Consider the following 19,246-nt stretch of genomic DNA (forward strand, 5'->3'; position numbering starts at 1 on the left):
AAAAGACGATAAATTCCGTTTATGAACGAATCAAATATTATGGGCGTTTATTAAACTTCAAGGTAAACGCTAAATTAACTGCTCTCGGTGTGAATTTATAGGTAACATCGAGTGCGCTGCCTCGCGCAAAGCAAATGATCTGGCATAAGTATAATTTTAAATGTATACTCCAACTGTTATAAAAATCGGATTTTTTGCAAACGTTTATATATAAATAAACATCTATTTTTCATAACTAAAATATAGTTGAAAAAAAAAAACATTTCCTAATGATGTACGTCCTGTGGTCTTTATGCACAATTTCCATGGTAAAACAGTTTCATACTTTGATTGACATCTATATTAGCTACCCACTTTTTCTAGTGAGAACGGGGCCTAAATTACAAAACAATTTAGATAACTTATGAGGGTAAGGTTAACAAAAGCACTAGACAAAAGGATGCTTGTACAATTTATAACCCTTGCTCAATTCAATTCTTTCGACGATGGAGAGAGCTAGTTTGTGGTCCACTTGTTCAGCGACGCGCTTCAATAATTGGACCGTGTGCCGGAAAATCGGCTGCGTTTGATTGTTCTGAACTGCAGCGTCAAGAAGGACTAGAGCACAGCGTCGTATCAGACAGACGTTCTCCAAGCATTTATCTCCATATCTTTCAATAAAAGAAAGTGTGTGATATGCAATTATCGGTGTCTGGTGCATCTCGAAGACAGTGTTCAGGAAACAATAAACTTTCGATTTATTTGGCCAATTATAGTCCTCGACGCGAATTAGAGTCTGCAGACCGAGCTCGATAATGTCTCGTCGATCCTTGAAAGCTTCGCATGCTGAGAGAACAGAGATGACGCTCGGAACCGGTGCGACCTCTTCTTCAACGACCCAACGCAATGTGTTGGCTACAAGATTTGCATCATTACGCTTGATCAAGGTAGATAAGTGAGCACTGCAGGAATCACTGTCAATAATAGGTAGCTCAGAGAGAGGCGCTCGGATGGTAGCCAACGGCGGCATGGCTAGATGACGGTATCGGCAGACGGTTATGGGCAGGGTTTTTTGTTCTTTGCGGACAGCTTGGAGTTCCTTTTCAAGCTGACGAATGTGTTTCTTTTGGCCTGATATAGTGGCCATGATTTGGCTTTTGGTCAGGCGTGGCCTCTTGGGTTCGGGAGGGCTCACTTCCAGTTCGGGTTTTGGGTCGCTTATCCGGCGAAATGGAACGACTGAGATATCCTGATCCACCCTTCTGCCACACATATCCGACACTTTTTGCTCAAAACGAACTCCTGCCAACGATCCAGCTGTCCAAACAGTTGTAACAGGCTTAGTAAAGAACAATAACGTACGATTTCTTTCCTTGTAAATTCTGTAGTTGATGCAGATATATATATTTAACTACCAAGTTATTGAACACGGGCGCATATCACTATAAAATGTAAATATCTTCACGGACGTTTTGCTTGTTCTCTAGCTATATGCGCTGATACTAACCAAACTGTGTGTGAATGTATGACAGCTGACTGTAATCTGTCTGGTATTGTTTGCCTCTGTACGAGGCGTGGATGACTCCAAAAAATGAGAGGATAGAGCGACGTATGCGCAGCTCGTACAGCTGCACGTCGTACGGTACGCTGTGACCGTATTTCAGATTACTTTTAAAGGGAGACCAAAGCAACCACAGATCTGATAGAAAGACAGGACTAGTCCTGTCTATATTCAGTAGAATATGCAAAATGCATTAGGTGATATAGTTATTAAATTTATGAATAACCTAGTCAGTAAATCATACAGATTTTTATTTTTATGTCAACTTGCGTAATAGATACGTAAGTGGCATAAAAGTAAAACGGCTTTTTTTTTTTTATTAAATCTGATTTGTGCTTTTTCGTGTTCATCAAAAGTGCTCATATTTACTCTGATCCATCACTTCTTCAAACCTGTTCTTATTTTTTAAAGCTGATTCCTCAAAGGCTAGCCTCCAGAAACGGATATAGTATTAGTGTCGTCGATTCGACACTTTTTTAAAACATTTTTTGAGATTAGGAAATAGAGCGGCAAGTCATTGAAGGAAACAGAAGGCCTTCCAACTGCTGTGCGTGCTCCTCTACCTTAGTGATTTTGTCACGATCTGTGGGGCAAAGAATTACCCTGGTGGAGCTGTATTTCTCTGTCTGGATCGAAGCATTTCCTATTAATAATGGTCGTTGGGTGGCATGATAACACGACTGTAAACAATTTGAAGAAAAAAAGGTCTTAAGCGAATCCTCAAAAGCATTCATCGCGGTCTTTTTGCTGAATTGTTTGACCAAGTGGCTACCGGATTTGCAATTTGACGTTCGAACGATTTAGTAGCTCTCCAGAAGCTTTACGTAGAAAAGACAGTTAGAGGAACGGAAAAATCTACGAATTTTGATTTCGAAAGCTTCGTAAACAGTATTTGATATCCCGTAGTGATTAAATTCTCTAAGCGTATTGAAAGGCTAAAGTTTCAAAGTGTCTGTTTATAAGAAAAACATCACATTTATATACAGCTTATCAGTGGCTAAATCTTTGAGAATATTCTCACACTTGTCGTGTAGAATAAATCCTTGACAGAGTATGAAGAATCAATCCCAGAGTTAGCCAGAATATATAAAACAAAATCACGAAATAGTGAAAAAGTTTGACCACCCAATGTACGAACGATTACAATTTAATTATGTTATTTTAATGCACACTAATCTATTTCAATGCTCTGAATAAAACTAACATGGCGCTTGTTCTCGTCGATATTCTGGACTGTCATTTGTGTTAGCTTATCTATATATATAATAAAAGAGTAGAAAAATTATGTATCAGTCTCAAGAGATTAACAATTTTCCTTTTAATGACACCTATTCTTTAGATAAGCAATAACACGTATGTATAATAACAATACTAGCCTACGCCGATTCATTTTTATCATCCCATTAGAGCAACCTAATGACGTGAAATAGGGCGTATCTTCATCTAGAATAAATATGATAAGTGTACGATTTTGAAGCATAGTTGATATCGATCAATGTATAAGACCGCCCAATAAAGACCTTAAGAAGAATAGTTGATCGTTTACAATTAGCAGCTATTCGAAGCTAAATGTCACATTTGCTAATCACTGCTCAAAAAAGATAGGCAAGTAAAAGGCAGTTTCTTCGCCACTGTTAGTCCAATAAATGTGCCTATGAAAAATAAGTCCCTAGCAAAATAAACTCGCAAAAGTGCGTCTTGTTCCTTGTCATGGCCAGCATGAATGAATAGGAGCTGATGGGTAGATATACGGAAAGATGATCAATCTGTTAACAGCGGTCACCTGTCAGGAACCCTTTCGACCCGTTGCGGTCTTGATAACGTTTTTTGGTTTGCGTCGTATCCTAGCTTGCAGGGCCTGTTGTTTCTTCATTTGGCCGACGGATAGCTTGGACTTCACTACTAAACATAGAGACCCGTTTTTTAATACGTCAGTGTATTTGTGATTTTTATAAGCCTTCCGGTAGGTGATGCGGTATCTGCAGTCGTGATCAGGAGTTCGACGTTGAACACAACTGCTGCATCGAATTATCTTCACTGAATCATTTGAAGCGGTTGATCTAACCTGTTTGAGATCCCGGACCCGCATGGCGCTACAAATGGCCTGGACAGCGAGATGACGGATAAGATCGAGTGGGCGGAAACGAAGTTACTAGAAGATAATCGTTGGTTCCAAAGCAAAACATAAAAATGAAACATGTACGGTGTTTTGATCTACGAAAAATCACCTGCATTTAGCTTAGGGAAAATAAAGGAAGTTCAAGTTGAACCTGTGTGAAGACGTAGTAAATTAAAATGTGAGATATATTTTTTTCTCTGTTATTATTTTGCTAATTCGACGTTGAACGTACAGCTTGCTTTGGGCAGTCGAAAGTTTTTTCTGCATTAAAAATGCCTCTTGCGCTAAGTAATTTATCCAGCTTTCCTAAGAACGCATTAAAAAAAACTACAATTATCGCGTATGTGTGTTAACCTAATTAGAAAGACTAACTGGGCATAATACAGGAGTGGTGCTTACCCTCTTACCAATGGGGTATGCCGTTCTATACGAGTGCGAGCATGCAGTCGCGGTATCATTTTTTCGTGAAGATTTTTTGTAGATTTCTTTAGAACCGCCACCGATTAATCAAGCGAGCGTATTTTAATTAGAAATTCATTAACGCAAGTTGTCGAGTTTTCACCTCAGCCCTAAATGCAGACATTTCATCAACATTGAACCAAATTATTTCACTAAATGCTAAAGTAAATGCCTAGAGGCCTTTGAAGCTAAAGATACACGGAATAAAATTTTGCCTTATCGAAATTCTTCTTGAGGCACAAGAACGTCTTATTTGTTGTGTCATCTAAACTAATGGAAATTCTTAGCTTTGTGAGCTTCAAAGTTGACTAATTTTGTGTTCGCGTAAGACCGAGAAGTTCATGTTTAGCTAACACGATATAGTGAGCGTAGCGGTAGATGAATATAGTTTGTATCCAACTTGACAGGCATCTCTTACGCCCACGTATATTTGACGTGACGGGTTACAGTTTGTCCCGGATGTCTTTTAGACTAACTGCTTATATAATATAAATACGTCTTGCCTCAGTGAAACCTGTTGTGTATATAAGTAGTGTTGCATAATTTCTGAATTATTTAAATAAGTGTTTTGTTTACAATATGCTAAAGCATATGTCATCTTCAAATCAAGACCTTAGGCGCCAGCTTCATTCAAAACGAATTTATTTCAGCCGTCAGACTTCTAGCTTGGGCCCGCTTGAACGCATCTCTTCGACAGTACATAGAGTTTCCAATTTCCTCAAGCATTCGATTCTTATACAGTTAATAATGAAATCAACCTTAGTGCTCGTTTTGGCCAACTTGAAATGTCGTGCGGCCCAGAATGCTACTACTGACTTCTGACGTTATCACTTTGTGTCATATAAGGGAGATATAGATCGACCTTATATATAAATTCTATATTCCTTATATATAAAGAGCGTTTATACACACTTTTCGTATTATTGTTCCGTGTTAATTTCTTGTAACTATCATTTTATATGATAGTATGACATAAGTGAATGTATTCTGATCACAGATGTTTCTTTACACCGATTAAGCCCGAGTTGGGTTGACGGCTATGGGGTATGGTAAGTATTACCGCCTAAAGTTACCGCCGTACGCTAGCTGGCTGCAAGTATAGGTTGAACGTAATGAGATACGCCGTATCGTGTCGTTCAGAATGCCCTGTGTTATAGCAACGTCTTTCAATATAATCTCATTTGGCAAAATAATCCTGCGGGAATCGAGGTCACCCCTTCACTCGTTCGTTGGCTCGTCTGCTGATCCGATGTAGCTTGAGCGTTCGTATGCTTTTCTGTAGGCGGTGGCTGTTTTTTCACTACTGCGTCTGTGGTCTCCTTTGCGGCAACTAAATCTTGGCCTAATTTTTAAGCTGAGCTAATTAGAAGGAATTACGGATTCCAGAGCAGACTTCGTATAAAGTCTTAGGCTGTGAGCTGAGCGGCTTCCCGCAGAAGAACGTCCCAATGCGCAGCAATCAAAACAAAGTGTATCTTTGACCAAAAATACGGATTGCCTTCGTTTGTCAAAATAGTCGTTCGTTATATAGTAAAGCGGAATTTTCTATTTGCGCAGTAAAATAACGAAACTAAAATTAACGCCAGCCGCTTCAAAATTTTTTTCGAGCCTCAAAATTGTTGAAGAAGTGCCTGATTGCACAGGGTGGGCTTAAATCGTGTTCTCGCAAATAATAGTGTTACCTGTAGACGTTAGACGAAAACCATTCGTCACTTGGAAGAATTATCTACAATGACATACTCGCCGCCAAAAGCAGCTTTGGGACACGAACATTTCCCATATTACTTACCATCGATTCTATACTCACGACCTGCTGTATACCGAGGCGCCCGGCATAGCTGGGGACACGAATCGGCGTTGAAGAGTAACGTGAAGCTTAACGATTCAGGAAATAGCATATTAATCGGGGGAAGTGTAGTACCTACATCAGATCTGAGGGCTTCGGTTAAAGGCATGCAGATAAATACTGAGACAATGCAGGCAAAGATACCGATTGCAGGACAGATGTTTATTTCCGGCACAATACCAATTTCGGGACAGATGTTATTTAAAAATGAAAGGGCAGTCGACGGAGATTGTTCGTTTGAAGGCAACATGATATTTCGTAACGGCAGACCGGTTGCTATTCGTGAAATTCAAGGAGAGATGCTAACTGCAGGCGTGTCGGGTACTATAGCGGGTACTTTCTGGAATCGTCTGCCGGATTTGTTCGCAATTTTGGCCATGCAAACATTAGCTACGGCTACAATCATACCATTTGTTGGACAGGTCGGCAAAAAACTATTTGGGAATTAATTAACAAAATGCTAATATTTTGAAGTGGTGAAGCGTTCTTTTTTTCTGATACTTGTAAACATAATATTAAACATGATATCGTAATGATTGCTGACATCTCTTGTTAGTAATCGACCAGTAAATACCGTTCGACCACTAACAAACACTAGGAATTCAAATTGGCTACTGTAAAAGTTACACAATCGTTAGTCCTATTTCAGCTAAATTTACTATCTTAGAAATCAGGCGGGCTTTTTAACCCTGTCTTTTAGATATGCGTGCGGATTAGTTTTTTTTTTTTATTAATAGGGAGGGTAAGTACTAGTTTATATTCCGAAATGAAACTTCTATTGATGACTCGATAACTGGTATTTTAATGTTTGGCTCCATGAGTTGAAACTCGATTAGATCAGTTTATGGACTTGTGACGTAGTTGTGATCATTAGTGCCTGTCCCCTTTATAGCATAAAAGGTAGGTCGAATAATTTGAGAACTTAAATAGTAAATAAATAAAAAAGAAATGAAACGCCATACCATAGAGTAAGTTAGTCACTGTACAAGTGATATCTATATTTTTGGGTTACGGAGATTGACTACATTATAGCACTAGTCATAGATATATTAATTCTCTGAAATGCGTTTATAAAGTATATCTCTAGATATATATATGTATATATATAGTCACCTTTGTCTATCCGAACGTTAAAAATGAACTGTTATATAGTGAACTTAAATCTTCGAACTTATCTATAGACAATCAAAACATACAGCGATTTAAAGAAGAAGGAAAGTAAATTGTACGGGACGTTATTAGGGTGAAACCATTTAACTTTTTTCTTCTAATTGTTGAGTAGTTCCGATTCACGATGCAGAAATACGTACAGCTATAGCAATTGTATTCGCCGGCAAAGTAGGCCGGATTCGTTGGAAGACCCAGCGCCTCTTCTAAGGCGAGCAGCCTGGCGAAAGTGTGAGGGTAGGCTAGGAAGCAACGAATAAACCCACAAACCACTCTCAAGGAGCAACAAACCTGCCAGCCTTAGTTTGAACAAATATTAGAATTAGTTCTGAACCTAAGCCCCAGAATTCAGCGGTTCCCACAGCACTACTAGCTGAAAATATTAGAAATGAGATTCGGATTCCAGGATGCGTTAACTCTTGATTTTAATAAAAATGTGGTCTGGATGGTGAGTAGTCCCAGAGCTCTTTTTTCATAGATTCAATTAGTTACGATCGAGCCCTTTGTGGGCATCAATAATACAAAGTAATACAGTGATAATAGAACAAAATCCCCATTGTCAAAACAACAAATCACATGCGCACTCTGCCCCGGTAAGTGTTGAGAGTCCGTACAAACGGGCTGTCACTGCTTTCAAAGGGTGTAAACGTATTATATATATAGAAGAACCCCTATTCTGGTCGCTCACTTGATCTCAAACGCGACCCTTGATGAGAGCTAGGAATCGAACAAGCTTCATAACAGATTCGTTTTGAACCATTAGAAGTAAGCCGTTGTTTTCCGTATAGAATCCCTTGTACAGGAGGTGATTGAATCACCCAAAAGGTAGAAAAATCGCTACTTTCTAGGATATTGTGTAACGCGTAATGATAACAACAACAACCGTCAACATTTTTGTTTAATTATCAAAAGAATAACAATAATAATGTTTAGCGTCTCACAGCTTCTCTAGCCAGGTCTGTCCGTATTGTCTAATACGCAGTTTACCAATTGACCCCTGAGACTGATAAACGTTTTTTAACCTTTAAAACAACGAGTTCAAAAATTAACTGTCTATTGTACAACAGTACTAAACTTAAACTGTAGAAACATCATCACTGTTGTCATCCTCTGACAAGGGAACGCGACCTACCGTCATCCATCGCGTTCGAGACGCAAAAAATCAGTTACCGTAGAAGTGATGAGTGAAAGTAATACCGGATATTATATTGGCACTGATGGTCTGGTATACCACAATGGCGACCTGTTCACTGGTGATTTGCCCTTTAAAGGTAATGCTTTTATTTCGGGCTCCGTCATTGTTCGCAAGGATGGCTACGTCAATGGAAACGTGGATTTCCAAGGAGAATTGTTGGTCACGCCTAACTTGTGGGCAGATATATTTTCTATGAAGTACCTAGCTACAGGTGCGGCACAAGCATTAGGAACATACACTCTCGCTCGTTTGGCGTTTAGTACTTTCGAAAACTACTTTTCGAGTTAACTCGACAGGCCTTCCATTAGTTCGTGCACCTGGACAACATTAGTACGCGTACGCCTGGCAAGCACTGCATTAGTGTTTGTAGAAGTTCAGGTATTCAGGTTTTGGTAACGCTTTTCTTCCGGACTGTATACCCACGGGTGAACATCAATATCACTAACAACATATAGCGAATACGATTGGCCTATGTCAGCAAACATTTGCTGCCAACATTTATGCCAACTCACATGCTCGAGCTTGAACTTTCAACAGCGTAGATGTGTACTCGTCAGAGTTTTTCCCACCATCACCCATACAGAGCAGCGTTAATACTAAAACATAACATTTTGAAGGATGAAGTAAATCATTTTGAGTAGCGAGGCTATATAGACCTTAACAACCGGCGTCAGTAAAGCTATAGGTCAGTAGGTTCATAGTAAACTCAAAGGCAGCAAAGAAGAAACATCAAACTAACAAAAAATAAATCTAAAGTAACTGTATGGAACTGGAAATGGGAAGTTGCTCATTAAGGAATGAAGAAACTTACCATCAAAGCACCAACAACTGTGCATTTGGCGACACGTCAACAAGGACGGTAGCATGCGGCATGTTCAAGCCGATTTGAATAAACTGGCTAAAAGTCATTGCACAGTATACCCGACAAATAGAAAAAAGTGGCCCTAACTTCTAGAACTTTCTACTTACCGAATTACCGATGCACGCAACAAATGAGTTACATGATGATAAGACTTAGATTAGCCACATTTTGAATTGGTACTTATTGCAGACTGTCTATTTCGGCAAAATAAACTAGAGTAACAGTTCCTTGCAGGTTCCGCAGCTGTTGCCCGAAGCGTCTGAACTTAATTAAAAAATAAAGATTAAAACAGGCAATACGTTTGCAATTTGTAATACGGTATACGGTTTTGACATAATCTTTGTTTCAGTAAGCACGTCGTGGGACCTCGGAGGATTCGCGACATATTGTAGCTCCGCGCTGCTGAAAAACATACGAGCACACTTCCAGCTTCCGAACACAGATTTAGCAGAAGATTAGCGGTTCGCTGCACCCGACATAAAAATAGAGCATACTTTAAGCAGACAAGATAAAATTATATTTTAAAGAAGACCGTTACACGTATTGCATTGCCTTCTAGATAAATCGTCTCACCGTATATCTTCATGTTTAAATTCTATATTTCTGCATTGTAAAGTATACTATTAACATGAACCGAAAAAAGTTTAATGTCTGTAACAGCTTATCGATCGAATCACACCAACAGGCAAAAAGATGAGTTCTCAGATGGTCAAATAAGACCGACTATTATTACCTATAGCTGATCTGATCCACCTCGTGGTATTCGCTGAAAGCTATGCAGAAAGCAACGATTTTTCGAAATAGGGCGCTTTCATAGCGCTGATGAGGCTAGCGAGCCTAAACTTGTAGATTAAACGATTTTTTTCCTGTTACTCTACATTGCCTTTGTGTGCTTGAGCAAAATAGTTGTCTGATCAACTGTTATTTCGCTCTACAGTTTCTGTTGTATCCTTAACAAAGCACTTAATGGTTTATATACAAACGTTCATATTGTGATTGGTACGATTGAATATGTGGCATTACCAGGACCAAGGCAATAGTATCAAGGTTTTCTATGTTGACTGACAGGAAGAAACGACTGCGTACACTCTCGCATGCCCATATTAAAATACTTGATCGTGTGTCCCTCGTAGAAAAGCTTGTGAAGAAAGAAATTTTGCGCTCCGGATAATCATTGCGTCAGGACCTTGACCGTTACTGCAGCAAGTGAGTTGATGGTAAGAAACGGGATAGCAGTGAACTTAGCGAACTTCTGTGGATATCAGGGGCGGAATGTCGGAGAATCTGGGATCAACGTAAGGATGCGTAGCCCTAAGAAGTTAATGACAGGTCTCTTCTTTTTCGTATAGCCAACTACTGACGCTACTTTGGATACTTCCATGGGTATTTACTCATAATCCTAGGTCATGATTTTTTTGGCTGAGAACTGGTTTCTCATCTCGAACTGGCTTCTTTTTACTATTGGTTCTGCTCTTTACTTGTTTATTTTCAACACATTAGGCATATAGATATTTTGGCCTAGATGCTTATGGGAAAATAATGCGCCTAAAGCAGGTGCCGGAATAGACAGCTTTGACCTATTGACCCACATACGGCTGCACATCGCGAAAACTCGTAATTTAAACCCGCGAGAACTGCTTTTGACGGCATCATGAGAACCATTGTGTCCGGTGGCTGACAAATACTAAGCATATATAAAAGAGCTGAAAGACACGTTTTACGTAAGAAGTAGGAAGTAGGAAAAAAATAAAAATAAATATAAATATAAATAAAATAAAAACTTTACCTTAAAATCAATGCTTGGCTACTTTCGCGCAATTTAGCAATTAAAAGAAATCCATTTTGTATCCACTGAACGTTCGAGGAAGTTCATGTTCATGGTTAGTACGAGGTTATTTTTTCCACAGGATATTTTCCACATAATAGAAGTCTATCGCAAGAAACCTAATTTGTCCGAAGTTTTTTTCTCTACCTACATGGCCGCATAGCTTGTAATGCACACAGCAGCATAATGTGTAAGTAGCAGAGAGAGTATATTTTGTAGTTAGCGTTGTAATACTATTAGCCAGGTTGTCATAAACTTTCAAGTAATCGAGGTTGTTTTAGCACTAAAGATTTTAAAATTACTGAACATCGAATGCAACCGCAAAGCTCACGTCCGTTCTATATAAAAATACCTATTAATCAGGCAAAGAACGAATGTCTATAAACAATAATTTATGGCGCATGTATGCCGACCATATATACATGTCGATATCTTCCAAAACAATAGCTCAATTCGTAGACAACAGAGGACTGAGCCACCCCTAGCATCGCCCAAACGTCTTCATGCTAATACAGTCTTAACTTGCGTGCATATTAAGTTCAAAGACAAGTGATGGTCTAAGTTTGAATCCATACGTATATCACCTTTATTTCGTAGTGGTGGCCAGCCATCTGAAAGTAACACCCCGTTAATGCCGGTCGTGAGACTCGTATTTTTTAGGGTACTCGAGAGGTACTTTTTAGCCTTATACGGGAAAGATTGGAAAGACAATTTGATGTTTCCGTCTTGCAAAGATTTGCTCGTCTGCTGCTTCGTTTACAAAACCTGATCGCTATATCAGGCTTTTTTGAGGCATTTTTGAATAGGTTCATCGATAAATCTACAAGTATAAAGCCGGGTCAGCTCGTAAGTGCATAGTCGAACTAGAAATAATAATTTTAATTTAGATGGGCATCATATAGCACTGACCCAAAGGAACCGGTGATAAAGGTGTGCTAAAATTCCCGAACCAATGTCATTGACGTTCCAACCTATTAATAGGAAACGACCTATTATCGATTAATGTAGCAGGTAACTGCAACCATGTAACAGATAGGCCTCTTTTTTCCTGTACAAATTAGTTTTTAAAAACGAACGCGTCCAGCCTTGACCTGAATGATCCTAACAGTCAGACACATGTAACGCTCGTGCCAGAAAGTCATGCGCTGAGAATGGCTTGTGCTTCAAAAATGGATTTTATATATATATATATATATAATTGTCTAGTTCAAACGTTTTACAAGGCAAGATTCGATCGCTCCTCAAAATGGCTAAAAAATTCAACAAAGTGATGCGTAGCGTAAGGTCTTATAATTTCTATAGTACATGTTACTTTGAATTCTTCCGCCAAAAATGTTCGACAATCGGGTCTTAAACTCTCGTTTACGAGATTCGAAATAATTTATGAATCATTCGTAAGCTATCATTTTGCTGACTAAACAAACTTCAAATAAAGATAGTCCCTTTGTCGCGGATCGTTTTTCCTGTGAACCCGGACCAACAATTATGTCAAAACGCAAAGGTATGAGCCTAGAAGAAAAGAGACAGAAAGTGCTGAGTGTTTTTCACGAACGAAAAGAGGTAAGTATTATTTTGGTGGTTGTTATTTTGTTCATGGTTCGTAGTTTGAGTTGGGTGGAGCCGACGGATTGGTAAAGCGAAACGGATATGTCTTTTATGGCTAAAATGAAATGCTTGAAATATAATCTTTTGATTCTAAATTTACATGGCTTTGGTTGTTGCGAAAGAGGCGATAGGTGTTGGATTTGTTGTGTGCGTTAACGGCGAAAGTTATCAAAACGAATGAAAAATTGACCTGAGCAACTATAGCAATTAGTTCATTATGAGATTTAATTTCTGTTCTGTGTGGGTTAGTAAAAGTAGAGCTTATTCGGAACGGCGCACTAGTTCGCCGCGGCATCGCTCGCGATAGGTTTTTCTCTGATGAAATAACGCCAAACATCATGACCTCCTCTGACTGTCATTGAACTCTCGTGTTTGTATATGCCCCTCAGCTAAAATATATAATGCCTCATTCCTTCATTGCCATTGCGTCGTCTGCAAGGCTGTGAGATCCAACTGAAGTATTTGGCAATGCTTGAACGATATTCCTGTCGATTTACGATCAGGCCCTATTGCCGTCGTGCAAACACTGCCAGTAGGACCAAAATGCGTTAAATTCAGTTTCTGTTCAATGCTAGATGTATTCAAAATAGGAATTTAGTCCTCAGTATAACTATTAACCATATATCACACAATATTTTCAATAGTTCTCTTTAAACATACGGTTCCTTACAGCTAAACACACCCTGTTTTGCTTCATTGCCATTGATAACTACAACATCCGTGAAAAGAGCCACTAATCATGTTTTGCTATCGTATGAAATTTAGGTGTTTCCATTGAAGGATGTCGAAAGTATTTCATCGAAGGAAAAAGGGGTCGTGTTGCAGACGGTTAAAGATGTCCTCAAGGGTCTCGTTGATGACGGTCTTGTCGATAGCGACAAAATCGGCACCTCAATATATTTCTGGGCTTTTCCCTCGAAGGGTACGTGTACATCTTTCTTAGACTCTGTAAAACCTTTGTGATGCAAAGAGATATACTCAGCTGATTGCCTACTAAATATTCGAAGGTATGTAGGGCGCGTTGCTGAGGGGTCAAGCGCGTGTATTTCATGGCACTTCCCGTGTCTACCGTGTCCCAAGAACTTCGAGAGTCGAAGCCGTAAGGCACTCCTAGCTGGGCATTGCTCTATAGAAACCTTACTTTTTCCGAAGAAGGTCATGCAACTTTACCCCGTCTAAATCCTCTTAATGCGCCATAGGGGTGCCAGCCAAATGCTCAAAAAGAAAGTCATCTTACTACACATTAGCAAAGTAACATAGCGCGGTGACGAACTTCGTTTTTTAGAGCTCGTCAATGGTGCTTTTATGAACGATGCGTACCGTCCGATAAAATAAGGAAAACACTTTTTGAGTAACTCACATATTTTATCCAAAGTCCCGCGTATTTTTCTTAACTCTAGATTCAAGTTCAATGAATCGGTTAATATATCGAAGGTTCACGCAGTATCAACCACGCCTTTTTATTGGAGCTAACGCTAGCTGACATCTAATCTGATGCCATGTGTGCAAATATTTTAAATAATCCCGGCCAAATCTAGCGTTTGACAATTGGAGACGACCCTTTGCACAACTCTAATAGCACAATGTAGAGGAATGGAGGCCAAAGCTTAGAAGTAGTAGTCCGGTACGAGGTTCTTAAATAGATTATGTTATGCTCGGACTCGTTTTAATACTCCCAATTTCAATCGGTAAGAGGTATTTCTTTAAGTTAAAAACAGAACCGTTCTTACGCTTTTCAACTGAAATTGCGATTTTCGCCATTGTGTGTAGAATTGACACACAGATACACTGTTCAATTCCCGGCACACATTACGACCATTATTCTTTGCTTCTGTTATTTACATTTTATAGATAATTTTACTATGAATGAAGTTCTCACTGCAATCAAAAAATGGTCGACCTTAATCAATAGATAAAGACACTATTAAATTTGTGGTCCAAACAACTCTGATTTTTTTTTGAGATTATAAAGCTGCATGTGTAATTCGGCCGGTCTTCAATTGATTTTTAAGCTAAAATTTTAACTGACTAATAAAATCCGTATCTCACTAATCGGGCCATATTGTGCTTAGGGATCCTGCACATCCTTGAGGTAATAGTGCTCAACAAAAATGTTCGTTGTGATATTTTGTCTCCAAAAAAATAATAATAAAGAAAAAACTTACGCATCCAATCTCATATAATTAAATTTCGAAGTTAATCGTAGTGCTCAGTAGAATAACAAAGACACACGAACCAAACGCTAAGGTACATGTCATTGAATAACTGTGACAAACGGCCATGCTAGCTCAAATCTTATCATTGGAGAAAAAAATTTATGATCACAAAAACAGGGAATCGTTATCAAGGTCGGTAGCTGTTTGTATGGTTGTTATGGATGGGTTGGAAAAGCCTGAACCTACGCCAGTTAGGCTCATGGTGAAGACCAGTCCTTAGTGCTGTATTTTAAAAAGGTGACTCCGAGCACTCGTTCACTGAACAAAAATAACTAAGAGTGTTAAAAAAAAGCTAAAAATAATAGATTTTATAAAGGATTTTGAATTGAACCGAGCCTTCCTTAAAACTAGCTGTAGTATAAGTTGGGCTAGAGAGTAAACTTCGAAGGTTTCAATGTAGTTATTATGGAGCAACAGTTGTTACATTCACATACGAATGAAAAACTTTGCTGTGATTAAATAAATCTTATTCGTTGTCATTCGATGTATTGTAAATAATATTAGCGACTGTTTTTTCCTGATTTATATTAGGTTTTTTTTTATTTGCGACTCAGCGCTCTTTATCATTGACTTTGATTTTTACGTGAATACACCCGAGGTTTCTACCCTGACTAATGCTGTTTCTAATATATCTACGGTTTTACAGACTATGGAGGAGGACCTTACCTAACAACAATGGCTCTGATGAGGTAAAAATTATCTGTGTAAATCTAGTTAGAAACGAGTGAATTCAATTTGCGATAACAATTGTAGGCATGTGTGCCATTGCAGCTTTAATGCGGTTAAAAGTTCGATTAACGAACCTTCGGAAGCTGGTTGATGAGGCTGAAACAACACGAGTCAACGCACAAAGAGCTCTTGCCGAAGAACAGAAAAAACTGGATCTTTCGGGCAGCGCAACTCCGGTACGTTTCAAAGCTTACCTGTGCCTTTATTTATTAGCTTGGTCTGCTCCAAATTAAATATTTACTGTCATAATAGGTTAATAAAGGTGCTTTCGAGCGAACGGGTCAAGAAACTAAGAAGTTTTTTATAGTTACGTGTATTTGTATGATCTTAAGTTAGCGTTTTGCTTAATATTCAGGATATGCTATTAAACCTATCCAAATACGCGGAACAACAGCGTCTTCTTACCCAAAAGCTACGAAATATTGAGCAAAATGACCCAATTACTATCCAGCGTCTTCAGGAGGACCTTGCAGAAATTAAAGCAGCGTAAGTATCTTCCTTTACAGATAATGAAACGTCAACTGTTTATATATATCAAATTCAATATGCATCTTTATAGTATTCACTAAGAGCCTTTAATGGCTGCAATTTGTGAAAGTTTTCTTTTCGAAACTGGTTTAGTGCTTGCTAGTGCCTTGAGTACTGCCAAAAAGCTTTCGAAAGTTAACTTGAGAAGATCGTGAGAGAGACAAAGTTTGTTTTTTGTTAAGTTTTGGAGATCACGTGACATTATTGCGCAATTTTCTAATTTACTTTGGCTCTTCTCGTGAGTTATTAGCCTTTTAGTGTTTTTTGGCCTACTCGCTGAGTAACTTACTGGACCTGAAATGTACCCAAATGTCTTACAATATGTTAAAGGGTTAGGGATCTCTGAGGACACATATGGCTGAGGCTGCTTGGTTAGGAATTTCCTTGTTCATTTAAGCCAGTGTTACGGCTAAGTGAATATTCCGAATTAAATCCAAGTTATTTGCATTAGTCGCATTTATTTATGACCTTTTCTGTCGTAAGGTCAGACGATTTAGGCACTGAGTTCTCCAACCCAAAGCGGAGTTAGCCTGCGTTAGTTGTGTGCGTCTTTGTCATACATTTATGATTTCTAGTAAATTCGTTATAAAACAATAAAACCCCATTAATAGGTTTTTCCCATTTACCGAATTTCCTCTAGTACGAATCGTTGGACAGATAACATCTTTACGTTGCGCTCATGGATACGACATCGTTCAGGAATGACAGACGCCGATATCGAAAGGGCGTTTGAGATACCCATCGAACTCGACTACGTTGAGTAGAGTCACAGACAGAAATCCTAGTTATTGACGACGGCGGTCGTTTGTCATCCAATATTGCCGCATCGTTTCAGCCTTTGTAGTATTGTACAAACCTTATCATGTCACAAATCATTTGAAGTCGTAACCTGGCTATAGTCTTTTATACGTTGTCGTACTATTTAAAACGTTATATCAAAAGACTAGGGACCATATTTCTTCATGTTTGTGGTGCATAAGTGCTAATACACAGTTTTATCCTACGATGTTAAAAGACTGTATTGTGATGCTTTGTACGAACAATGACCTAATAGAGTAATATCTGAGTGCCGTACGTGGATAGAGACTTATTCTGACGCTCGTTTTGTCACTGTCGATTCATTGACTGAATGTCCGGTAATGGCGTAATTCAATATTATGCCTGGACTGGACATTACTGACACGCTGAAATGTTTCCCCCAACAGTCACCTTGGCTCACCGTTATTATGGCTGAAACCCATCTTTCAAGATGGCCTCGAAATATCAAGTCTTAATGGACGCTTGTGACGAAGCCTTGTAATGATCCAAAAAATATGCTCGCTGCAGACTACTCGTGTTCGACAATTTGCCGTATTACTAAGAAAGAACTAAAAATGAAATTATAAAGATACCCGAATTGAATAATCCAACATAATTTGCTAGTATTGAAAATTTTATGTCAAAGTTAGGTTTGTTGTTGTACCAATAGGAAAAGAACTAGGATGGGTAAAAATGTATAGTATTTCATTCACACTTATCGCTCTGTAATAACTGTGTGTAATTGTTTTCCTCTTTTGGGTTTACGAACAAATCTACATGGAATCAATTAATTGGCCATTCAGTACCAGCCACATCCAAAGCCGCTATCGTTGTTTGTTCACAGCGAAGGGTATTATGAAAAAAGATTAATAAAATACGCATTTTTTTTTGCCTACCTTACTTGATAACCTAAACGCCCATATTAACATGTTGAACGCATAAATAAGATCGAATGAGTAAGAATAGATGCAACATCAACTGCACATGGAGTACTTATCCTAGAATCTGCGCTAGAGTGCAATTCAGGTATATATTGAAAAAATTAATTAACTCTATTACCAACCTGTATATCTAGAGGTAACCTCACGAACAAATTGCTTTACTGTGCGTTCCATAGCATACATTTGCTGTCTCAAATAAAACAGTCTCTGAATAACAGTAAATTTAAGTTCTTCAGAACTGCCTCATAAACTTACTTGAAACTCAGGAGCCCCGATTACAACGAGAAAGGAGACACAACTCCAGAAAAATTGTTACTCCACGATATTTCGTAGAACTGACAAAAGGAAAGGCAGTTTCGATTAGTGTCCCCGTGATAAGGTAGTGGTTATTTTGTTTAGTTGCTACAGTTGAGGCACACGTAGTGGCCTAGGTTCGAATCCAGGCGTGGACACGGTTGGAAGATAGCCATCTGATGAAACTTCTGACGTCGGTATGGGACGGTGAACTCGAAACGTTAACTTCCACTTAGCGTATATTCCTACCAGATTGGCGATGCATATGTTAATAGATTTCAATGGTGGGAAGCGCTATATCGCTAGCAATGCACCAGATATATATATATATGGCATTCACAGGTTTTTGAATGAAAAAACGATCATTTTTTCTAGTAATATACCATATAACTTTAGATAGTCTAAGAAGAGCTTATATTTTATCTTCTAGCGGTGGCTTTTATTTCGTCCAGAATAAAAATACTGAAGAGAAAAACGAACGAAGATTCTGGAGGGAACAAAATTCCCTTACAATGCAAGTGGTACTAATGTTAAGACAGAGGCTGCGCCCGTTCAGGTAAGTTAATCTACGTTTAGAGTGGTAATCAGCTACAAGACTTTGATTAAAAAACGACCTAAACAGACAATATGTGCTAAGATCAAGTACAGATGTCAGGAAGGGGTAATACATAGCAAGCAGTTTGATAATAAGGGCTCCGATGATCTCTATCTATATATTGATCGTTCCCGTTTTATTTCAACTGAAAGTAAAGCATCTGAAGCAAGAGTTTGGCTTCAGATTTGGTATATATTTATCTTTGTGACTATATTCGGGCATATTTCAAGTATTCCTGTTCCAAATCGGAGAATCAAGTTTTCTTAAAGGCATTGCGTGCGTGCCACTATTACATAGAGAAAAGTGTAGGCAAAATGTCGTTATGAGCAGCCGTATTGCAATATTTCACTTAATATTTCATATTTAATTTATAGTCTTGGCTTGTTTTTATACATATAAATTGTTGACTTATTCGATCGAAGTATATAGTACTTATGAGGAGCTATTGTTCGAGCCCTTAAGGCAGCTTTGTTCCATTTCGGATGTTTCTCCGTTGATATTTACGCGACAAAAAGCTACGTAACGAG

At 38.6% G+C, this 19,246-nt stretch overlaps 2 protein-coding genes across 2 annotated transcripts; one reads left to right on the plus strand and one right to left on the minus strand.

The window, feature by feature from the left end:
* Positions 1–13: 13 nt before the first annotated feature.
* LOC111262129 (uncharacterized) lies at positions 14–1,567 on the minus strand. The gene is made up of 2 exons (XM_022836147.2): positions 1,487–1,567; positions 14–1,296 (listed from the first exon to the last, which is right to left on the minus strand). The coding sequence occupies exon 2, from the start codon at positions 1,250–1,252 to the stop codon at positions 428–430; it is 825 nt and encodes a 274-aa protein (XP_022691882.1). The 5' UTR covers positions 1,253–1,296; positions 1,487–1,567; the 3' UTR covers positions 14–427.
* Positions 1,568–12,498: 10,931 nt separating this feature from the next.
* On the plus strand, positions 12,499–16,855 carry LOC111262145 (meiotic nuclear division protein 1 homolog). Its single transcript, XM_086968965.1, has 5 exons — positions 12,499–12,573; positions 13,384–13,579; positions 15,606–15,739; positions 15,919–16,049; positions 16,732–16,855. Exons 1-5 carry the CDS (start codon positions 12,499–12,501, stop codon positions 16,853–16,855), a joined length of 660 nt encoding a protein of 219 aa, XP_086825091.1.
* Positions 16,856–19,246: the final 2,391 nt, after the last annotated feature.

The sequence above is a fragment of the Varroa jacobsoni genome, unplaced genomic scaffold (assembly GCF_002532875.2).
Source record: "Varroa jacobsoni isolate VJ856 unplaced genomic scaffold, vjacob_1.0 scaffold_629, whole genome shotgun sequence".
NCBI classification, from domain to species: Eukaryota; Metazoa; Arthropoda; class Arachnida; order Mesostigmata; family Varroidae; genus Varroa; species Varroa jacobsoni.